Raw genomic sequence first — 18,234 nt, forward strand, 5'->3', positions numbered from 1 at the left:
GATGACATCACAGTGGCTCAGGGCTCAGGCAACGACCAATCACAGCACACCTGTTTTCTGAAGCTGAGCTGTGATTGGTTCTTACCTGAGACCTGAACAACTGTGATGTTGTTTTCACTTGACAGCAAGTGACAAAATGGCCGCCTTCAGATATTAACAATATAAAACTGCTGGATTTTGCTGCTTAACTCATATTCCACTAACGCAATATTAACCAGAATCCTATATTTTGATTTTTGGGGCTGCATAGAACATATTATTCAGGAAATCTTTGGAAAGTTGAATTAATTTTTTTCAATGTGTCAGGAAGAAACTCACCTCTTTCCATCTTATTTTAGTTGTACTGAATGATTGATTTCCCGTCGAACTCCCAAACGTGTCAAGATGGTAATATTGCCTGTGGATATGAGAACCCTATTTCTCTCCATGGTGCTTCTGTGCCACTTTAGTGTTCATTTTCAGCACCGACGCACTCTCTTGATCCCCTTTGAGAGATTCGGTATGTTGCTCATCTTCAACAAATGGAAGTCGTTTTCATTCATTCACTTCAAGTCAAATTGTGAATTTCTTTTCTGCTAAGAATGGGAGAATAGAATAGAAACCTAAACCGGGTCGAAAAGTCATTTGAACTATTTCTGTTAGTTTCACATTTTTTTCTTCTTTTGTTAACAAGAGTATGAAAACCTACAAAAAAAAATATTGTACATATAGAACAGATATAAAATGTGTGTGTAATCTTGAGTTTAAATTATTAAGTAATCAAACAAAAAAGAAAATATGAAAAAATTAGGGTCGTCAGATTAATTACATTTTAAATAATTAATCGTAATTAATCGCACGACTTCAATAGTTAACTCACGATTAATCACAAATTTCTGTTCTAAACGTACAATAATTTTTTTCTAGGTTTTCATACTCTTGTTAACAAAAGTGGATTTTTTATTTTTATATATATTTTTTATTTATTTATTTTTTTTTACGTCTATAGCCGTCAATGGCAGTGAATGAATAGTAAATAGTCTTAGTGCCAGTTTTCAAGCAAATCAAATCCAGTTTGTAAGTACAACTCAGTAAGCCTTGATGGGATCTGACAAGAGTCTCTGTAATGAGAGTTCACTGTGACCTGTAGTCTGCAGACACGCAAGACGAGTCAAATTGATTGGCGTCATCCATAAAACTCATGTCAGCTTTCAGTGACACCCTGAACGCTGCTGGAATTTATCACCATTTTTTTGTATTCAAGGAATCGTTCCTGCATTTGACTCGTCCATTCTAGTTTGTATGCCTGGACTAGACTGCCTGGTCACAACGTTAAGTGCAGTCTAATCAGATCCAATACTGTCAGGGAAGTTTACATTTTGCATGTTATTGTCATTTTTATTCTCCACACTTTTTTGCCAACTTCCTCATAATACTTCCGATTTACACTGTTCAAATTTCAACCTGATTCTGAGTCTGATTCCACATTAATTACCGTATTTGCACAATTTAACGTTATATATCAACTTTTTTTAAGTATCACTTTCCACGCCCACTTCCATACATATAACTTATAATCATTAGCAGGTGCTGTCGAAGTGCAGTAACCAGGAAGTCATAATTTCATAATTTATCTCTGAATTTACTTCATAAGCATTCCACATTCATTCAAATCTTAGCCTTTAGCTATTATCATTCAGCTTTCAGCATTCCCGCGCAATTTCTCCAGAAATTGCACTTAGTCTAGTTAATTATTATTGATTGTTAGCCTGGAATAGTTAAGGCATATTTTGATAACATTAATAACTGTTATTTTCCGATTTTCCCGCAAATTTGGTCATATCAGCCCTCATTTCATTACATGAGGCCTGATCAGCATTTTCGAGAATCTTTTTGAGATTTCTTTTGTGCTTCTCTGTTGCACTTTCCAACTATACTCACTCCTCATTGGGGTTTTTTTTAAATCATTTTCAGTCTTTATGTGTCCATTCCTTCTTGATTTCACTTCACTTTCGACATTCATCTCTTGCGTGTGTGTGACTCTTTGATATGGAAATGACGCTCAACAGTTACTCCCTGCGCAAATGAATAAACCTCATCCATTCGCGCAGAAGAACAGACGCTGCTAATATAGAATCCATAGCCACCGTCACTGAACCCTCTCCTACTAATATCTTCACATAAGGCCGTAGAGTGAATTCACCTTGTTCCTCAACATAATGCAACTGAGTTCTTTCCGTTGCCCCCGGGCTCTTTTCTCCCACTGGCATGACTTTCCTCTGACGTGTCATTCTTGTTGAAAATAAATCTGCTTTTCTTCTGTGAGCAAAAGGCGCTTCCGTCTTGTTGCCGCATCCTGGGTGTATATGTGTAGACAGAAATAGACAGCCACCCACATATCATTAGGGAGGCAGGGAGGGCGAGAGAGGAGAGGGAGAGAGAGAGAGAGCGAAGCATGTCAGTCGTAGTTTGACAAGGAAGATTCACGAACGCAGATTCAAACCGGAGAAGTCTTAAGGCTTTGTTTTAATGTGCCTTGAAAGCCAGTTTCCACAAAGAGCAAAATAATGAGCATCATTTGTGCATGTGTGTGTGTTTGAACGCTCGTGAAATGCAGTCGATCCCATTAATGTGATTCCGAAAAGATAATTATGCTCAGTTCCAATTGCCATTGTCCGAGATTCACTTAACTCATTCACTGCCATTGACGGCTATAGACGTCAAAAATTCATTTGAACTATTTCTATTAGTTTAACGTTATTTTTCCACTTTTGTTAACAAGAATATGAAAATGTATAATTTTTTTATTGTACATCTAGAACAGATATAAAATGTGTGATTAATCCTGAGTTAACTATTGAAGTCATGCGATTAATTAAGATTAAAAAAATAATTCCCTGACGTCCTGAATTTTTAATCATCTTTTTTTTTATTCATTCACTGCCATTGACGGCTATAAACGTAAAAAATTAATTTGAACTATTTCTATTAGTTTAACATTTTCTCCACTTTTGTTAAGAGTATGAAAACCTAGAATTGTTTTTATTGTATATTTAGAACAGATATAAAATGTGTGATTAATCGTGAGTTAACTATTGAAGTCATGCGATTAATTACGATTAAAAAATTTAATCAACTGACGCCCTTAAGTTTTACAAATCTTTTCTCTTTTCTTTTCTTTTTTTATCGCATCAGGCGATTATTTTTTAATTGCATGACTACAATAGTTAACTCACGATTAATCACACATTTTATATCTGTTCTAAATGTACAATCATTTTAGTTTCTAGGTTTTCATACTCTTGTTAACAAAAAAGGAAAAAACTAGTAGAAATAGTTCAAATGAAATTTTGACGTCTATAGCCGTCAATGGCAGTGAATGAGTTAATATTGAAGTCACTCCACTTGTGCACCAGCCCGAGAGAATAAGGTAACTCAGTAATAGAAACATATTTTGATGTATTGCCAGGGATAGTCCCCCTTGTCACTACACACACACTTTTACAGCCATTAAAACAATTCAAAATGTTGAGGGGAAAAAAAGAAAAAACAAACAGAAAATATGTTGTTCCAAGTTATTCCTAGCTGCCTTTGAATATATCATAACCATTCAGTCACACACATAGAGCAGATGAGGACAGCCCACAAAAAGTGAAATATCCTGCACGTATATTTCTGAAAAGGCAAAAAAAAGTTGAATAAAACTGCTACCACATTGCTATGAAGCCAATTTATTAGGTCACTTAAATGTTACGATATCTTAATTGTAAGCTATTGTAATTATTATATAAGTAGTCATATTTTTAAAGAATTCTAAGCTTTGTGATAAGAAAAAAAAAACATACAAAAATGTCCAAAGGCTTGCTGGGGAAACTTTTTTTTTTTTTTAATATATATATATTTATTTATTTTTATTTATTTAATTGTATTTTTTTTAGCAGCTTGGCATACTAATCCTGGATTAATCTTAAAGGTTGTTTTCGTCCACAAATATTTAACACACTTAATTTCCCATCATTTGTCATTTCTACCAATTGCCCTTTTATACAAGAGACATTGATTCTTTACAGATAAGATTCATGGCCTCGCTGCTGCCACCCAGCTTCACTGATTTATAAAAGCTGTTTTTCATCATTGGCGAAGGTTTTTAGTCGCATTTGTCGAGCTGCTATCTTCACATAGTGTATAACAGCTCTTCATGATTCATTGTGTGGGTTGTCTGCCTCTTGGCTACACCACTTCTGACTACAAATGCTTGGATTTGGATTTTAAAGTCAGACCTGGCGTCCTGTTCTTGGCAGCAAGCCAACAAGTGCATTTGTCTTCCTCTTGTCAGATAGTTGCAATTTCTGAAATCATTTGACTCGTTCATCGATCCGTGTCTCTGTGGCTTTTGACCTTGTGCTTTCAGGAAGCTGTTGAACGTGAAGATCATCGACGATGAGGAGTACGAGAAGAACAAGACTTTTACCATTATTTTGGAAGAGCCCATTCTGCTGGAAGTGGGACAGAGACACGGTGATCATTTATCCATCTAAATCGAACCTTTTTTATTTTTTTTATATTTTTTTTTATATTTTTTTTTCTCTAAGAGCTCAGTATTGTTCATTTGGTAATTTTACGATCATTGCTCTCTTTTTTATTTTTTTTAATATATTTTTTTATTTTGTATGTGGGTGAGTATGTGCACGTGAGTGTGTACGTGTGTGTGTGTGTGTGTGAGCATGTGTGCATGCGTGTGAGTGTGTACTCATTAGTTCACCTAAAACCTATTAAAAATCCCATACCGTTCACCTAAACCGAATACTTCAGAATCCAGCTAGAGTCGTGAGGCTGTCAGGAGACCCGAGGAAGGATCAAAGAAAGGAAAGGAAAGTGAAATCCAGCACCGACCAGACACAACCTACTACCCACCGGGTTACCAACCAGAGTCTTTCACCAAGCCCAGAAACATCTCAATTCCAACAAATTAGGGAGACCAAAGGAGAGAATGAGGAAAGGAAGGAAGGATAGATGAAGCAGAGTGAGGTCCACAGACATCAGCCTTCACCGATTCAACGACCAGGACAGAGCAAGCACAAAACCTCAGGGCCCCCCCAGGCCACGGCAATCTAACCTTAACAGATTTGACCTTGACTCCTGATGAGCCAGCAGTTATAAAGGGGACCAGTGATTCATCATGTGCCTCATTGCTATGTTAGCCATGCGCAGGACTTCACAGGTAACCAAACTGACACTTGTCCTCCTGTGCAGGAGACACAAATGATAACAAGACACCGGCAGGACCCGAGGACGTGGCAAAGATGGGCTGCCCTTGTTTGGGAGAACACACAATCTTGGAGGTGGTCATTGAGGAGTCCTACGAGTTTAAGGTAATTCCTCATAGGCGGGGATCAAACTCTGTCTTCAGGCTATTGATGCTTTCACTGAATACATCTGGGAATTTGTGCACAAGCATTTAAGAGGTGTGACTCATAACTCAAGTAGGAGGCTGGTTGTATATCTTGGAGTTTTCCTGAGACTTGTGACTGTCATAGAAATCAATTTGGAAGCAATAGCACACTTGAAACCGTTGACTTGAGATTCAGCAATTTGGAGCAGAAAATGGAGTAAATCATTTTGAAACGGAATTATTTTTGATTAAATAGGATTTCTTGACAATAATATGTTATATGTGACCTCACTAGTCCAAACATGACATTCGGATTAATATTACATTTGTGGAATATGAATTATGCAGCAAAATCCAGCTGTTTTTATCCACCTCCGGGGGCGGCCATTTTGCCACTTGCTGTCGACTGAAGGTGACATCACAGTTGCTCAGGGATCAGGCAACGACCAATCACAGCACACCTGTTTTCTGAAGCTTAGCTGATTGGTTGGCCGCCTTCTGATGTGGATAAAAACTGCTCCTCTAACGCAATATTAACCAAAATACCATATTTAGATGAGTTGGGCTGCATAGAACATATTATTGTCAATAATCTTTTTTGGAGGTGATGGGGGAGTTTGACTTCCCCTCTAAACAAGACATTATTAACTCATTCACTGCCATTGACGGCTATAGACGTAAAAAATTAATTAGAAATATTTCTATTAGTTTAAAAAAAAAAATCCACTTTTGTTAACAAGAGTATGAAAACCTAGACTTTTTTTATTGTACATTCAGAATAGATATAACATTTGTGATTAATCGTGAAGTCATGCAATTAATTACGATTAGAAATTTTAATCGCCTGGCGATAATTTTTTTTAATTGTAATTAATCACATTACTTGATTTGTTAAATCAGACATTTTAGATCTGTTCTAAATGTAAAACAATTTTTTTTCTAGTTTTTTCATACTCTTGCTAACATAAGTGGAAAAAATTGTTAAACTACTAGAAATAGTTTAAATGAATTTTTGACGTCTATAGCCGTCAATGGCAGTGAATGAGTTAAGAGAAATGATGTTACTGCTTGATTTCTTTGTATACGTGTCTATAACCTATTAATTTTTCAGCAGTCCTAGTAGGTGTTAGTAGCATGGGGGATGTGTTTGCAACACCCTTCACACACACACATTTGGTTGACACCCACACTTTTTCACACTGACCCTTCACACACTTGCACACATACCTAACACCTTTCTTTTTGCATTATATTTTATTCATATTTTTAATATAGCGTTATAGGGTTGTGTCAAATGTTATTTTTCCTAAATGCTGCGGGTCACTAAAAATAGGACAGCAGCCCCAAATAGCCCCCAGCCTGTTATTTAGACGCCCTGCTATATTATCAACATGCCCTGCAATTGACTTGTGACAGTTCCATCGCGTACTCCAGCCCTCATCCAACGTTTACTGCGATAGAAATGCTACAGAAAATGGATGGATACTGTTGACATTTAACATTTTCAATTTATATGTTTACTGTTTTTGAATTTACTTATAAGTACATAGATGCCATACAACTATGTGTAGTTAAATGAATAACACTGTGATAATGTTTTTGTGAAATATATTGGAATCTCTCACTCCCTTCCAGTTCTTGAGATAAGAATGTGTATGTTTTAAAAGTGGTCAAGTTATCAAGTCATTAGTCATTTGGTCGTAAAAACGGAAGGTCCAAGGTCAAAGCCTGTCTACGTCATTTCTCCGAGGCTGGTGGGGAGCTGAGATAATCGTATCAGTATCATCATGTCTGCTTATTAAGAACACTAATTCTTTGTCAAGTCTAAGGGCGGGAGTATTCTTTTTACAAGCATATAAAGCAACTGTATGTTTTCATATTCGTCACACTGGAAGCTTAACATCACCTTCGAATGTAAGCTATTCTCCTGTGTCTTTAAGAGCTCTTTTTAATAAACTCCTTAAAGGAACTTTTTCATACGATCTCAATTCTGCAATTTATTTGAACACGCAAAAGATTACACTTAATAAAGTAATCAAATAATGCCTTCTTTACACAGAATTGCATCAACATCAGGTGGCTGAAATGGAAACAAACAGCAGTAATGGAGGTTTCACTGAACGAAGCCTTTAGCTTGATGCGTAAAGCTTCCTGCAAATCGATATACAATACTTGACTAATAATTAACAAGAATAAGAGTTAACAACAGAATCCGCTTGATTTCATACGACATGGTGGTTTACTCATTAGAAACACACAGCAGACACTTTTGCTCTCCCCACATCCATTCATTGATCCCGTTGCTAAATTGCTTATTGTATGCAGAGCACGAGACTGGAGCATCCAATTTGCGTGACTTTGATTGAATGATGTGATTTTCTATGCAAACAAAATGGATGGTTCTTTGTTTTGTTTGTTTTGCGTTTTCATTTGAGGCGCTCGTTAAAGAGTCTGACGTGGACTTGCCCTTCTCCTTTTCTCCATTATTTTTGCTTCCTGAGGTGGAATTTGAACCCCGAACCGAGATGTGTGAGGCAGACTAACCACTCAAACATCATGCTGTATCCATGTTGAATGCTTTGCAACACTAATATATATATATATATATATATTTATTTGTATCTATTTATTTATTTTAACCTGTCCTGTTCAGCTTGCTTGGTCATGCAGAATGATGAATCTGTCTTCCTTTTTTCATGCTGGAGCAGTTTTTCCTGTGCAACAGGGGAGTTTCAAATACTCTCTGTGCGGTGGTTTGTGTTGTGATATTTATTAGAAACTCTGTCGGATGGAACGAGGTTTGCGAGGGGGACACGCACGGGAAGAAAAGAAAGAACAAAGCAAAAATGAAAACGCAACAAAGCAGATGACAATGTATATGATTACTGTAACTCTGCAGGTTCTCATTTCTCTTACTTTGTTTTTTTTTTTTTTTCTTCTAAAATGCAAAAGTAGTCTGTACTGTAGTGGAAAAAACTTTTAACCATCTAACACAATGGTTCTTAACCTTGTTGGAGGTACTGGACCCCACCAGTTTCATGCTCATTCACCGAAAGCTTCTTTAGTGAAGTTTTTTTTTCTCTCCAAATTTAAGAACTTCACCTTGAATTCAGAAAGTGTTGCGTTCTTATATTTCCCAACTCCATGCAGTTTAAAGAAGTGTTGCTTTAGGTTTGCTTTTTTTTTTTTTTTTAAGATGGAACCCAGGGGCAGCAGATGCAATGAGAACAACAGGGGCCCCAGAATTGAACCTTGTGGAACACCATACATGTGAATTCATACTGCACATATTCGTCTGACTGGTTTTTCTGCTCAACATAGTTAGCATGAAGGGATTTCAATAATAAAGAAACTGCACGACGTACCGTCAAGTCAACTATTGAGCGCACCAAATTCCCAACGGCACAGATAGGCCAAGCAATGTCACCAATCATTTGAGTCACGTGTGTGTCTTGACCTCCACGTGACACCACATGATAAAAAAAAAAAGTTTTGAACTGGAAACAATTTTTAATTAAACCAATGTGAAAATGATGAATGACAGTCATTTGGCTTTTCTATTCTTTTTTTCAGCAGATCTACTGATGCAGAACATTGCCCGAAAACTGAGAGAATATTTTCTCATTGTTTTTCTCTTGTCCCAAATTAGATAACTTCTCTCAGTCTCAGTATGGTGCAGTGCAGTGAGCGGGTCAAGCAAAGGCCCATCGGGAGTGGCAATAACAATTTACTTGTTTCTTTTGGACCAAGAGTGTAGGAGTTTTATTAGCCTTGGTGGTTAAAGCTAATGACCCTTACTGTCCATCTCTCTCACCAACTTCCCACTTCGTTTTTTTTTTGTTTTTTTTTAAGTTAAAAAAGAGGCTAGTGATAACTTTATTCAAATTAGTATGCAGTGTCATGTTCATGCAGCGTTTTTTTTTGTTTTTTTTTTGTCTGTCGGCAGAGCACGGTGGACAAGCTGATTAAAAAGACGAACCTGGCTCTGGTGGTGGGGAGCAGCAGCTGGAGGGAGCAGTTTGTTAGCGCCGTCACCGTCAGCGCAGGTGAGTTTGCACGTCTCGTCACGTCACTCTCTCGCCCAACCTGTGGAAGGTCGATATTGCCGTGAGCTTGATTCAGTTGGCCAGCTGCTTTTTGCGGGGGTTTTTTATGGGTGGGTGTCCAGTATCCAAAATATTCCCCTTTGTCAAGAATCCATTTTTAATTAAAACATTTGAAATCAATGACATATATCTGCACCAAGCATGAACGTGTAAGTGTATTTTTTCCACACTTTTATTACATATTATTATCTTATTCTTGTTAGAGTGCACACTACGGAGCTCTCTAGTTTCTATTTGAAAGCTTTTCACTTTTGCAACTCTGTGCTCATTTCTTGCATTTTTCCTAACCCAGACAGGCATTTGATTAAAAATGCATGTGGCTCATCATTTAAAACTCAACTAGCCAGTTCTCCCCAACCTGTACAATTAATGGCCATCAAGTATTTATAGTAATGTTTGCGCTGTGGTAAATCTTTTTTTTTTTTTTTTAAATAATCTTACCCTTCCGGCTGGCATTATTTGGCTTTCATGACCTTTTAGATCGGCAGTCGTGCACATAAGCGCTACAAAAAATGACTTGCACGCTCGATGTGTCATTTTTCTTAACATGCTCTTTTCACTACTTTTCTCCGAGTTCACCTAAGTTTGCGTGCAGAGTTTATAAATAGAAAATACACTTCCTGCCTTTTTACAAGGCCCTCTCACTGAGTCATTGCTTCACTCACCAGTACACCTGCGCAAACTAATGATGGCATACACTTTACGTACTTACTTTACCTACTTACGTGCTTTACCTACCTATACCTACAGTATTTACTTACTTACTTACTAGGGGTGGGAATCTTTGAATGTCTCACGATTCGATTCAGATTTTTGGGTCTGCGACTCAATTCAAAATCGTTTTTCGATTAAGAATGATTTTTGATTAAAAATTATTTGATTGACAAGGATTTTTCCTTCCTATAGATGTGCAAGGAATTGTAATGATCTACTCCAGGCTGACTCGCTAATGCTAATTAGCGCGCAACTCGCGGCACTTTTTTCACTGAAAAGAACGGCTCCACGCTGAAAAAAAAAACTTCGTTGGAAAAACTTGATCGTGACTTTTTCCTTCTACTTTCTAATGTGGCTACAACTTAAGTGTATTAGACCGCGTGGAACCACACTGCCCCTCAGTGGCCAAACCGGGTACAACGTGAACAGCGCTCCAAATAAAGGCACACACAAACAAAGGCAAGACAGTATAAAATAATTTAAAATAGATTCTGAATCGTACTAAATGAGAATCACGATTCTTATGAGCATCGATTTTTTGGCACACCATTCATTTTGATGCAGTTGAAGATGAGATCACTGCAGTTTTTTGATTATGTGTGTTTTGATATGACCCGCTCACAGAACAATAGTTGACTAAATGCTATAGCTTCCCATAGGTAGCTATCAAATTGAAAATAGTACAGGTATGATCAATGTGCGTATGTATCCCAGGCCTTAATTCCAGTCTCTTCTACTTTTCCCGAGGTGATGACGATGAGGAAGAAAGTGGCGAGGAGCGCTTGCCCTCCTGCTTCGATTACATCATGCATTTCCTGACGGTTTTCTGGAAAGTGCTCTTTGCTTTCGTCCCGCCCACCGAGTACTGGAACGGATGGGCCTGTTTCTTCGTGTCCATCTCATTAATTGGCGTCCTGACAGCCGTGACCGGGGACCTGGCCTCTCATTTCGGGTGCACCGTCGGACTGAAGGACTCGGTCACCGCCGTGGTGTTCGTGGCCCTGGGCACGTCTGTCCCAGGTGGGTGTCTGCTGTCGTTATGTCTGATGTTTGTCTCCACTGCAGGAGCAGCTGTTTGGGGAGAACTGTGTAACCTTTGCCTCGATCTTTATTATAACATGTCATTTTGTGTGTAAAAAATTTCTTTTGATTTAAACATGGTTTGGGTTAACCTTGCACGCCGTCTCTCAATTTGGTTTGGGTCACTATGTGCCAAACTGCTGCTTGTTTACCGGCAACGTGGTGCCATAATATTGCAGTTAACTCATTCGCTGCCATTGACGGCTATAAATGTCAAAAATTCATTTTAAGTATTTTTATTAGTTTAACATTTGTTCCACTTTTGTTAACAATTGAGTATAAAAACCTAGAATTTGTTTTATTATACATTTAGAACAGATGTAAAATTTGTGATTAATCATTAGTTAACTAGTGAAGTCATGCGATTAATTACAATTAAAAAATGTAATTGCCTGACGTTCTGAATTTTTAATAATCTTTTTTTATTCATTCACTGCCATTGACGGCTATTGACATCAAAAATTAATTTGAACTATTTCTATTAGTTTAATTTTTTTCTCCATTTTTTATAACAAGAGTATGAAAACCTAGAATTTTTTTTATTGTACATTTAGAACAGATATAAAATTTGTGATTAATCGTGAGTTAACTAGTGAAGTCATGCGATTAATTACAATTAAAAAAAAATTATTGGCTGACGTCCTGAATTTTTAATAATCTTTTTTCTTTTAGTCATTCACTGCCATTGACGGCTATAAACGTCAAAAAATCATTTTAACTATTTCCTTTAGTTTAACATTTTCTCCGTTTTTGTTAACAAGAGTATGAAAACCTAGATTTTTTTTATTGTACATTTAGAACATATCAAATTTGTGATTAATCCTTAGTTAAAGTTAGTGAAGTCATGCGATTAATTACAATTTAAAAAAAATATATATATATATTTTTTTTAAATGAATTTATGGCAGTGAATGAGTTCAAATGAGTGGCTAAATAATTGGTGAAAAGAAAATGTTACAGAATATTTACATACAGGTGTCTGAATGCTTGCTTTGTGTTTAAGCATCACACAATAGATACTTTTATTATCGCGCAGTAAAGCAAATGCTGAGCGCTCAGTATTTACACACACTTTTGCTGACTAAAGTCAATGAAATGGTTTAGCTTATGCCACGATGTGCTTTTTTTTTTTCCTTTTTTTTTTTTATGTGGGGGCGAGCTTTATGAAACTTGGCGATGGAGAGAAGCGCCATCAGCCTTCCGGGTAGAGTGCCCTTCAGATTATATAATAGTCCATTGTTTTATAATAGGCCAAGAATATTTTCACAATTAAATTGCCGGTGTTGTCTTTGACATTTTATCTGGTAATAAAGCCAATGTGTGTGGGGTGGCAAGTATTCAAAAGGGGTTTAAATATTGAAAAAAAATAATAATAATAAATAAAAAGCAGTAGACTAATGATTGGTGACATACTCCTCAGCATGTCTGCACAAATTACTCTGTGCTTTCAAGTTGGGGTGGCCCTGCACTCAACAACAACATCCTGTCACCTGTTCTTCTTCAAAATTGGCTGTTCTCGTCCCCAACCGTTCTCTTCGTGGCAGGTTTTGAAAAAGTCATTATAGGGACTGGGTGACAGGATATCTTTTCCTTCCACTTGGTGTCACTTCAGAATTACATATCACTGAAAGCTGTCACCAAGACCGATCTCAAGACCACTTATCAGTGTCTTGTCTCAGGGTTTTTTTTACTAAGACCGGTCGAGACCAGGCCAGTACTATTATGATCAATGAGAAACGCAGAATGCAGGTGTTCAACTGCACTGCCTACCTGGTGTCGCCTGGAGTACCAAGCCCCCTAGATAAGAGATTTGTTTTTGTTGCTAACGCAGTGAAAAAATTATATTGGCCGGGATTTTTTTGGGTGATATTTTTTTGACATATATAGTCTTGGTCGTGTCTGGGTTTTGACCTCCAAAGGTCTTGGTCGTGTCTGGGTCTCGACCTTTAAAAGTCTTGGTCGTGTCTGGGTCTCGACCTTTAAAAGTCTTGGTCGTGTCTCGGTCTCGACCTTTAAAAGTCTTGGTCGTGTCTCGGTCTCGACCTCCAAAGGTCTTGGTCGTGTCTCGGTCTCGACCTCTAAAAGTCTTGGTCGTGTCTCGGTCTCGACCTCCAAAGGTTTTGGTCGTGTCTCGGTCTCGACCTCCAAAGGTTTTGGTCGTGTCTCGGTCTCGACCTCCAAAGGTTTTGGTCGTGTCTCGGTCTCGACTTTTAAAAGTCTTGATTGTGTCGTGTCTGGGTCTCGACCTCCAAAGGTCTTGGTCGTGTCTGGGTCTCGACCTCCAAAGGTCTTGGTCGTGTCTCGGTCTCGACCTCAAAAAGTCTTGGTTTTGGTTTTGTCTCGGTCTCGACCTCGAAAAGTCTTGGTAGTGTCTGGGTCTCAACCTCCAAATGTGTTGCTCTTGGTCGTGTCTGGGTCTCGACCTCCAAAGGTCTTGGTCTTGTCTCGGTCTTGACCTCTAAAATTCTTGGTTTTGGTTTCGTCTCGGGCTCGACCTCCAAAACTCCTGGTCTTGTCTAGGTCTTGACCTCTAAAAGTCTTGGTTTTGATTTCGTCTCGGGCTCGACCTCCAAAACTCCTGGTCTTGTCTCTGTATCGATCACCAAATTTCTTGGTTTTGTCACGGTCTCGACACTTTTAAGGTCTTGGTTTTGTCTAGGTCCTAATCTCCAAAAGTCTTGGTCTTGTCTCTGTCTCGATCTCCAAGGGTCTTGATCTTCTCATGTAAAAGTCCTTGTCTTGTGTCAGTCTCAATCCTCTTGAGTCTTGACAATGTCTTGTTCTTGGTTGGTGTGCTCTTGACTACAACACTATGAATCTGAACTATAAAAACTGTAAATATATATATATATATATATATATATATATATATATATATATATATATATATATATATATATATATATATATATATATATATTTTTTTTTGTAATCACACACAAAATGCTCAGGACAACAATACGGAAAAAGAGGTGGCGCCACACTAACATAAGACTTTGGGTTAGGGTTAATAGTGGGTCACAAAATAACGTTTTGTGGGCCACAAATAGCCCTGGAGCCAAGCGTTTGAGACCCCTGTTTTAAGGTTTGGTTGGCCATAAAAATACATCTGCACACAGTCCTGAAAAGGTACCAACTATCCTGTTGAGAATCCTAAGTGAGCTGGAGACATCTTAAGTTGTATTTGACAAATTCTCTCATGTCCTATCTTGTGTTCCAGACACATTTGCGAGTAAAGTGGCCGCCATCCAGGACCAATATGCTGATGCATCCATCGGGAACGTGACAGGCAGCAACGCGGTCAACGTGTTCCTGGGCATCGGGGTGGCGTGGACCATCGCCTCCGTTTACTGGAAGACCAGAGGCAAGAGTTTCAAGGTTGAACCGGGCTCCCTGGCCTTCTCTGTCACCCTCTTCACCATCATGGCGCTGGTGTGCGTGTTGGTGCTGCTCTACCGCCGCCGTCCGAGCATATCGAACGCGGAGCTCGGCGGCCCACGGACAGCCAAGCTCATCACCTTCTTCCTCTTCCTCTCCCTGTGGTTCATCTACATCCTGCTGTCCTCGTTGGAGGCCTACTGCTACGTGCCTGGTTTCTGAGACGGCGGGCACGGCCGGATCTCCTTGTTTTGACACTTTCAAGAATGTGTTTTATTTTCACAGGAGTTTACAGTTAGTTATAGTGTCAGTCGCGCTGCCAACGAAACATTTTCCTTTAACATATTCATTTTAGATAACCTTACATGCTTCCTGGCATCTTTGTTTAGAGACAGTTCTTTTGAGTTTTTAGGTTTTTATGAAATAACTTTCTATAAAAATTTATATAGAAAGAAAACATTGGATGTCAACTCACTTAAATGGGAAAATATCACAGAGGGAAAAAATAATTATAAAACATACGTGTGTGCGTTGGTATTTATTACTTGAGCTTTACATTAAATATTCATTGTATATCATGTAACAGATGAACATTGTGTGTGTGGATTTTGTGAAATACTTTTTTTTTTTTCTGCACGCGTCAGATAAAGAGTTTCTTGGAAATCTATTTTAAAGTACTGTATGTGATGTTTGAACAACAATGTGTTGATGTGCTCCTGTAATGTGAATCTCAGCAGTAATCTCTCAATGCTTTTCATACGTGTGATGGTTGGTATTACTCATAGTTTAAATACATTTTCTTTCAAATAAATGAACAAAGGTCCCCCAGGACAGAGTGCCTGCTTTAAATTGTGTTTACAATTTGAGCGTGTTTACATTTGTACGTATGTGTGAACAAATTGGTGAAAGGCATCCTATCATGGTTTTCACAAATGTTCAGTGAGATGCCATATTTCTTATTTATCACACTGACACTGTGACCGTTCGCTAACATCACTTTTAGAGAAAAAAAAAAAGCACAGACAAAAGCAAAAGTCCACTTTTGCGTTGAGTATAAGCACAATCACTGAACTGGTTTGTTGTTTGAGATGACGTGCCATATCGAAAGATGAACTGTATTTACCTGAGTGTTATTTATTTTAGTTGTAAAGCCATATTTACGGAATAATTTCAGTAGAAGTGTCAGATTTCAATATATTGATATGCATGTTTAATGTATAAAAATGGAAATAAATGTTGGTGATTTATGATAATGTCAGATGTCTTATTGTCTTCATTTTTCTGACTGAATGCCCCATTTCATTTCTTTTTTATGGTTATATCTTTTTATTATTGTCAACTTGAACAAAAGGAACTACAAAGTATATTCACCTCAATGTGTCGCATTTTCTGTATTTATGTCTAAATGTTGGCGTGAAGTAGACCTAAAGGCACCAAAATACTTTATGATCCGACCAGATGACATCATTTCCTCATAAGCATGAGATCATGGTCCAACTACTGCATAATTGTACTGGGGAGGAGAGAGCTAGTGGATTTTATGTGCAGCACAGCAGCTAATGTGTATCATATGTACACGTACATACATTAAATTGATACGCTAATAAAAATTAGTACTGTGTATGAAAATTTCACTGATATTGGATTGTTAGTAAAACAAATGAAGGAACTAAATTATATTATATTAAATGGTCAGTACTGAAAGCTAATAAAATATTATCAATAACTATTAATATTTAAATATAGTATTGTGACAAGGTGTTTTACAAATTGGAATACTGTATGTATAGATATGAATATTATTAAATTTATATAAAATAATATTATTATTTACTGACCCAAAACCCCGAAAAACGAAATGGATGGATGGATATTTTTATTATTATTATTATTATTTACAGTATATTAAATATTAATTTATTAATATTTGTTTTATGTTGTATGTATGGCATTATTGTTTTACTGTGTGCAGAAGTCTGTGCCCCCCTTTAAAGAGCACAGATTTCCTAATGTTTTTCCCCTTTTTTTCCCCCATCCAAGAAACTCAGGGTGCAATGTAGCGAACCGGCAGGCTTCCCGTTCTGTCTCCCTCTGTTGGTCATTGTTATTTTTCATGTTTCTCGGGCGGATTGTGACTGTGAAAACAAATTACTTGTGTGTTTTTACTTACTTGGCCCAAAAATCTGATTCTGATTCTGGTATTCTTAAATACTCTATATTTGTTTTATAAGGAAGTAATGAGTTTTTTTATTTATTTATATATATATATATATTTTTTTTTTATTTTATTTTTTTTAATGTTGTTGTTTTTCACAAATTAATTTATTATACTCAACTTTTTCTTTTTATTTATTTTTTAATACATAGTTTTTGGGTTCATTTTTTTTTTAAAGTTGTTATTTTTAGGTAACCAAAATGAATGTCTGAAACCCTTGGTTACATTATGAGTAATTATGAAATTAGCTATAAACGAAAATATTACCACTTCATTTTCTATCAATTGACTATATTAACTGGGCAAGTGAGTTGTTAAGCAAAACCATATATTATGCTGATCAATAGCGCTCCCACCGCCGTCATTTCCGCCGGGCCCATTTGCGGGTTTACTCAGTACATACATAATGAAAAGCGAACACTTATTAAGTACTGTAATTGATCCCCTCTTGGTGAGCAGGAAACACTCTAATAATCAACTATGTTTATGTCAATATATTAGGATACAGATTGCTGAATACAGAAGATAAGTATAAATTGGAAGAGTAATTGGATTAAATGATTACTCGGTTTGAATTGGCGTTAACGTCGCCTATTTCATAAATGAAATCAGACTTGCCTGTTTTTTCTTTATTAGTTATTATTATTATTATGGATTACTTGGGCAACATGTAATACATCACAATACACAGTTTATTCGCACAACTTTAGAATGAGATCCTATAGGCCTACATCCGTCCCTCCCGTGTCTATTGTCCCAGCAAGGCTGAAAGTGTGCTACTAGTGCTCCCTCTAGTGGCGCACCAACAAATCATTCAGTACAGTTCTGTTGTGTTTTACTTTTTAGTACGTTTTTCATTTAGAACTTTCTTTTGAAATATTGTTTTGTATTAAAAAAAATTTTTTTTAAGTGCAATATATTTCATATAATCAGTATTAAAGTATTTTTTCCCTTATATTTAAGCACAGTGTTACTGTTCAAACATCCTTGATTAATACTTATTCTACTGTATTTAAATGTTTGTCACAATGGTGGTACATGGAGTGCAAAGTGAGGTGGCTTAAAAAGTTTACGTACACTGGCCTATCTCATTCAGGGTGATGATGCTGTATACAGGCAACAGTTTACACTCACATTTAAGAACTTTGAATTAAATTCATTTTTGGACATGAAAGGAAATATAAAAACATGCAACGAGTCCCTGTATGTCAGGGATGAGGTCTCCGAGGTCTCTTTGCTAAATTTAGCAGCGTTTTCCCAAAAAGCACTCAGCAACTCATTCAGCTACATTTAAAAGTGACCCGAAAGCCAAAAAGGCACACATTTCCCTCTAAATGACACAAAATGATTTCTCTGTCACACAGTCGGAA

At 37.1% G+C, this 18,234-nt stretch overlaps 2 protein-coding genes across 4 annotated transcripts in view; one reads left to right on the forward strand and one right to left on the reverse strand.

Annotated features, from left to right (window-relative positions):
- Positions 1–9,458, reverse strand: part of cnih2 (cornichon family AMPA receptor auxiliary protein 2) — a 40,478-nt gene extending 31,020 nt beyond the window's left edge. Inside the window, exon 1 of the mRNA XM_077546457.1 lies at positions 9,351–9,458. The gene's annotated coding sequence lies outside the window, so the exon portion shown is untranslated. The remainder of the gene's footprint in view (positions 1–9,350) is intronic.
- Positions 1–15,907, forward strand: part of slc8a4a (solute carrier family 8 member 4a) — a 28,141-nt gene extending 12,234 nt beyond the window's left edge. For all 3 annotated transcript variants that reach the window (XM_077546453.1, XM_077546455.1, XM_077546454.1), the window contains exons 5-9: positions 4,391–4,497; positions 5,233–5,351; positions 9,318–9,417; positions 10,939–11,211; positions 14,492–15,907. In XM_077546453.1, the coding sequence (XP_077402579.1) occupies positions 4,391–4,497; positions 5,233–5,351; positions 9,318–9,417; positions 10,939–11,211; positions 14,492–14,871 (979 nt within the window). In that variant the 3' untranslated portion in view covers positions 14,872–15,907. The remainder of the gene's footprint in view (positions 1–4,390; positions 4,498–5,232; positions 5,352–9,317; positions 9,418–10,938; positions 11,212–14,491) is intronic.
- Positions 15,908–18,234: the final 2,327 nt, after the last annotated feature.

The sequence above is a fragment of the Vanacampus margaritifer genome, chromosome 16, assembly GCF_051991255.1.
Source record: "Vanacampus margaritifer isolate UIUO_Vmar chromosome 16, RoL_Vmar_1.0, whole genome shotgun sequence".
In the NCBI taxonomy this organism is placed as follows: domain Eukaryota; kingdom Metazoa; phylum Chordata; class Actinopteri; order Syngnathiformes; family Syngnathidae; genus Vanacampus; species Vanacampus margaritifer.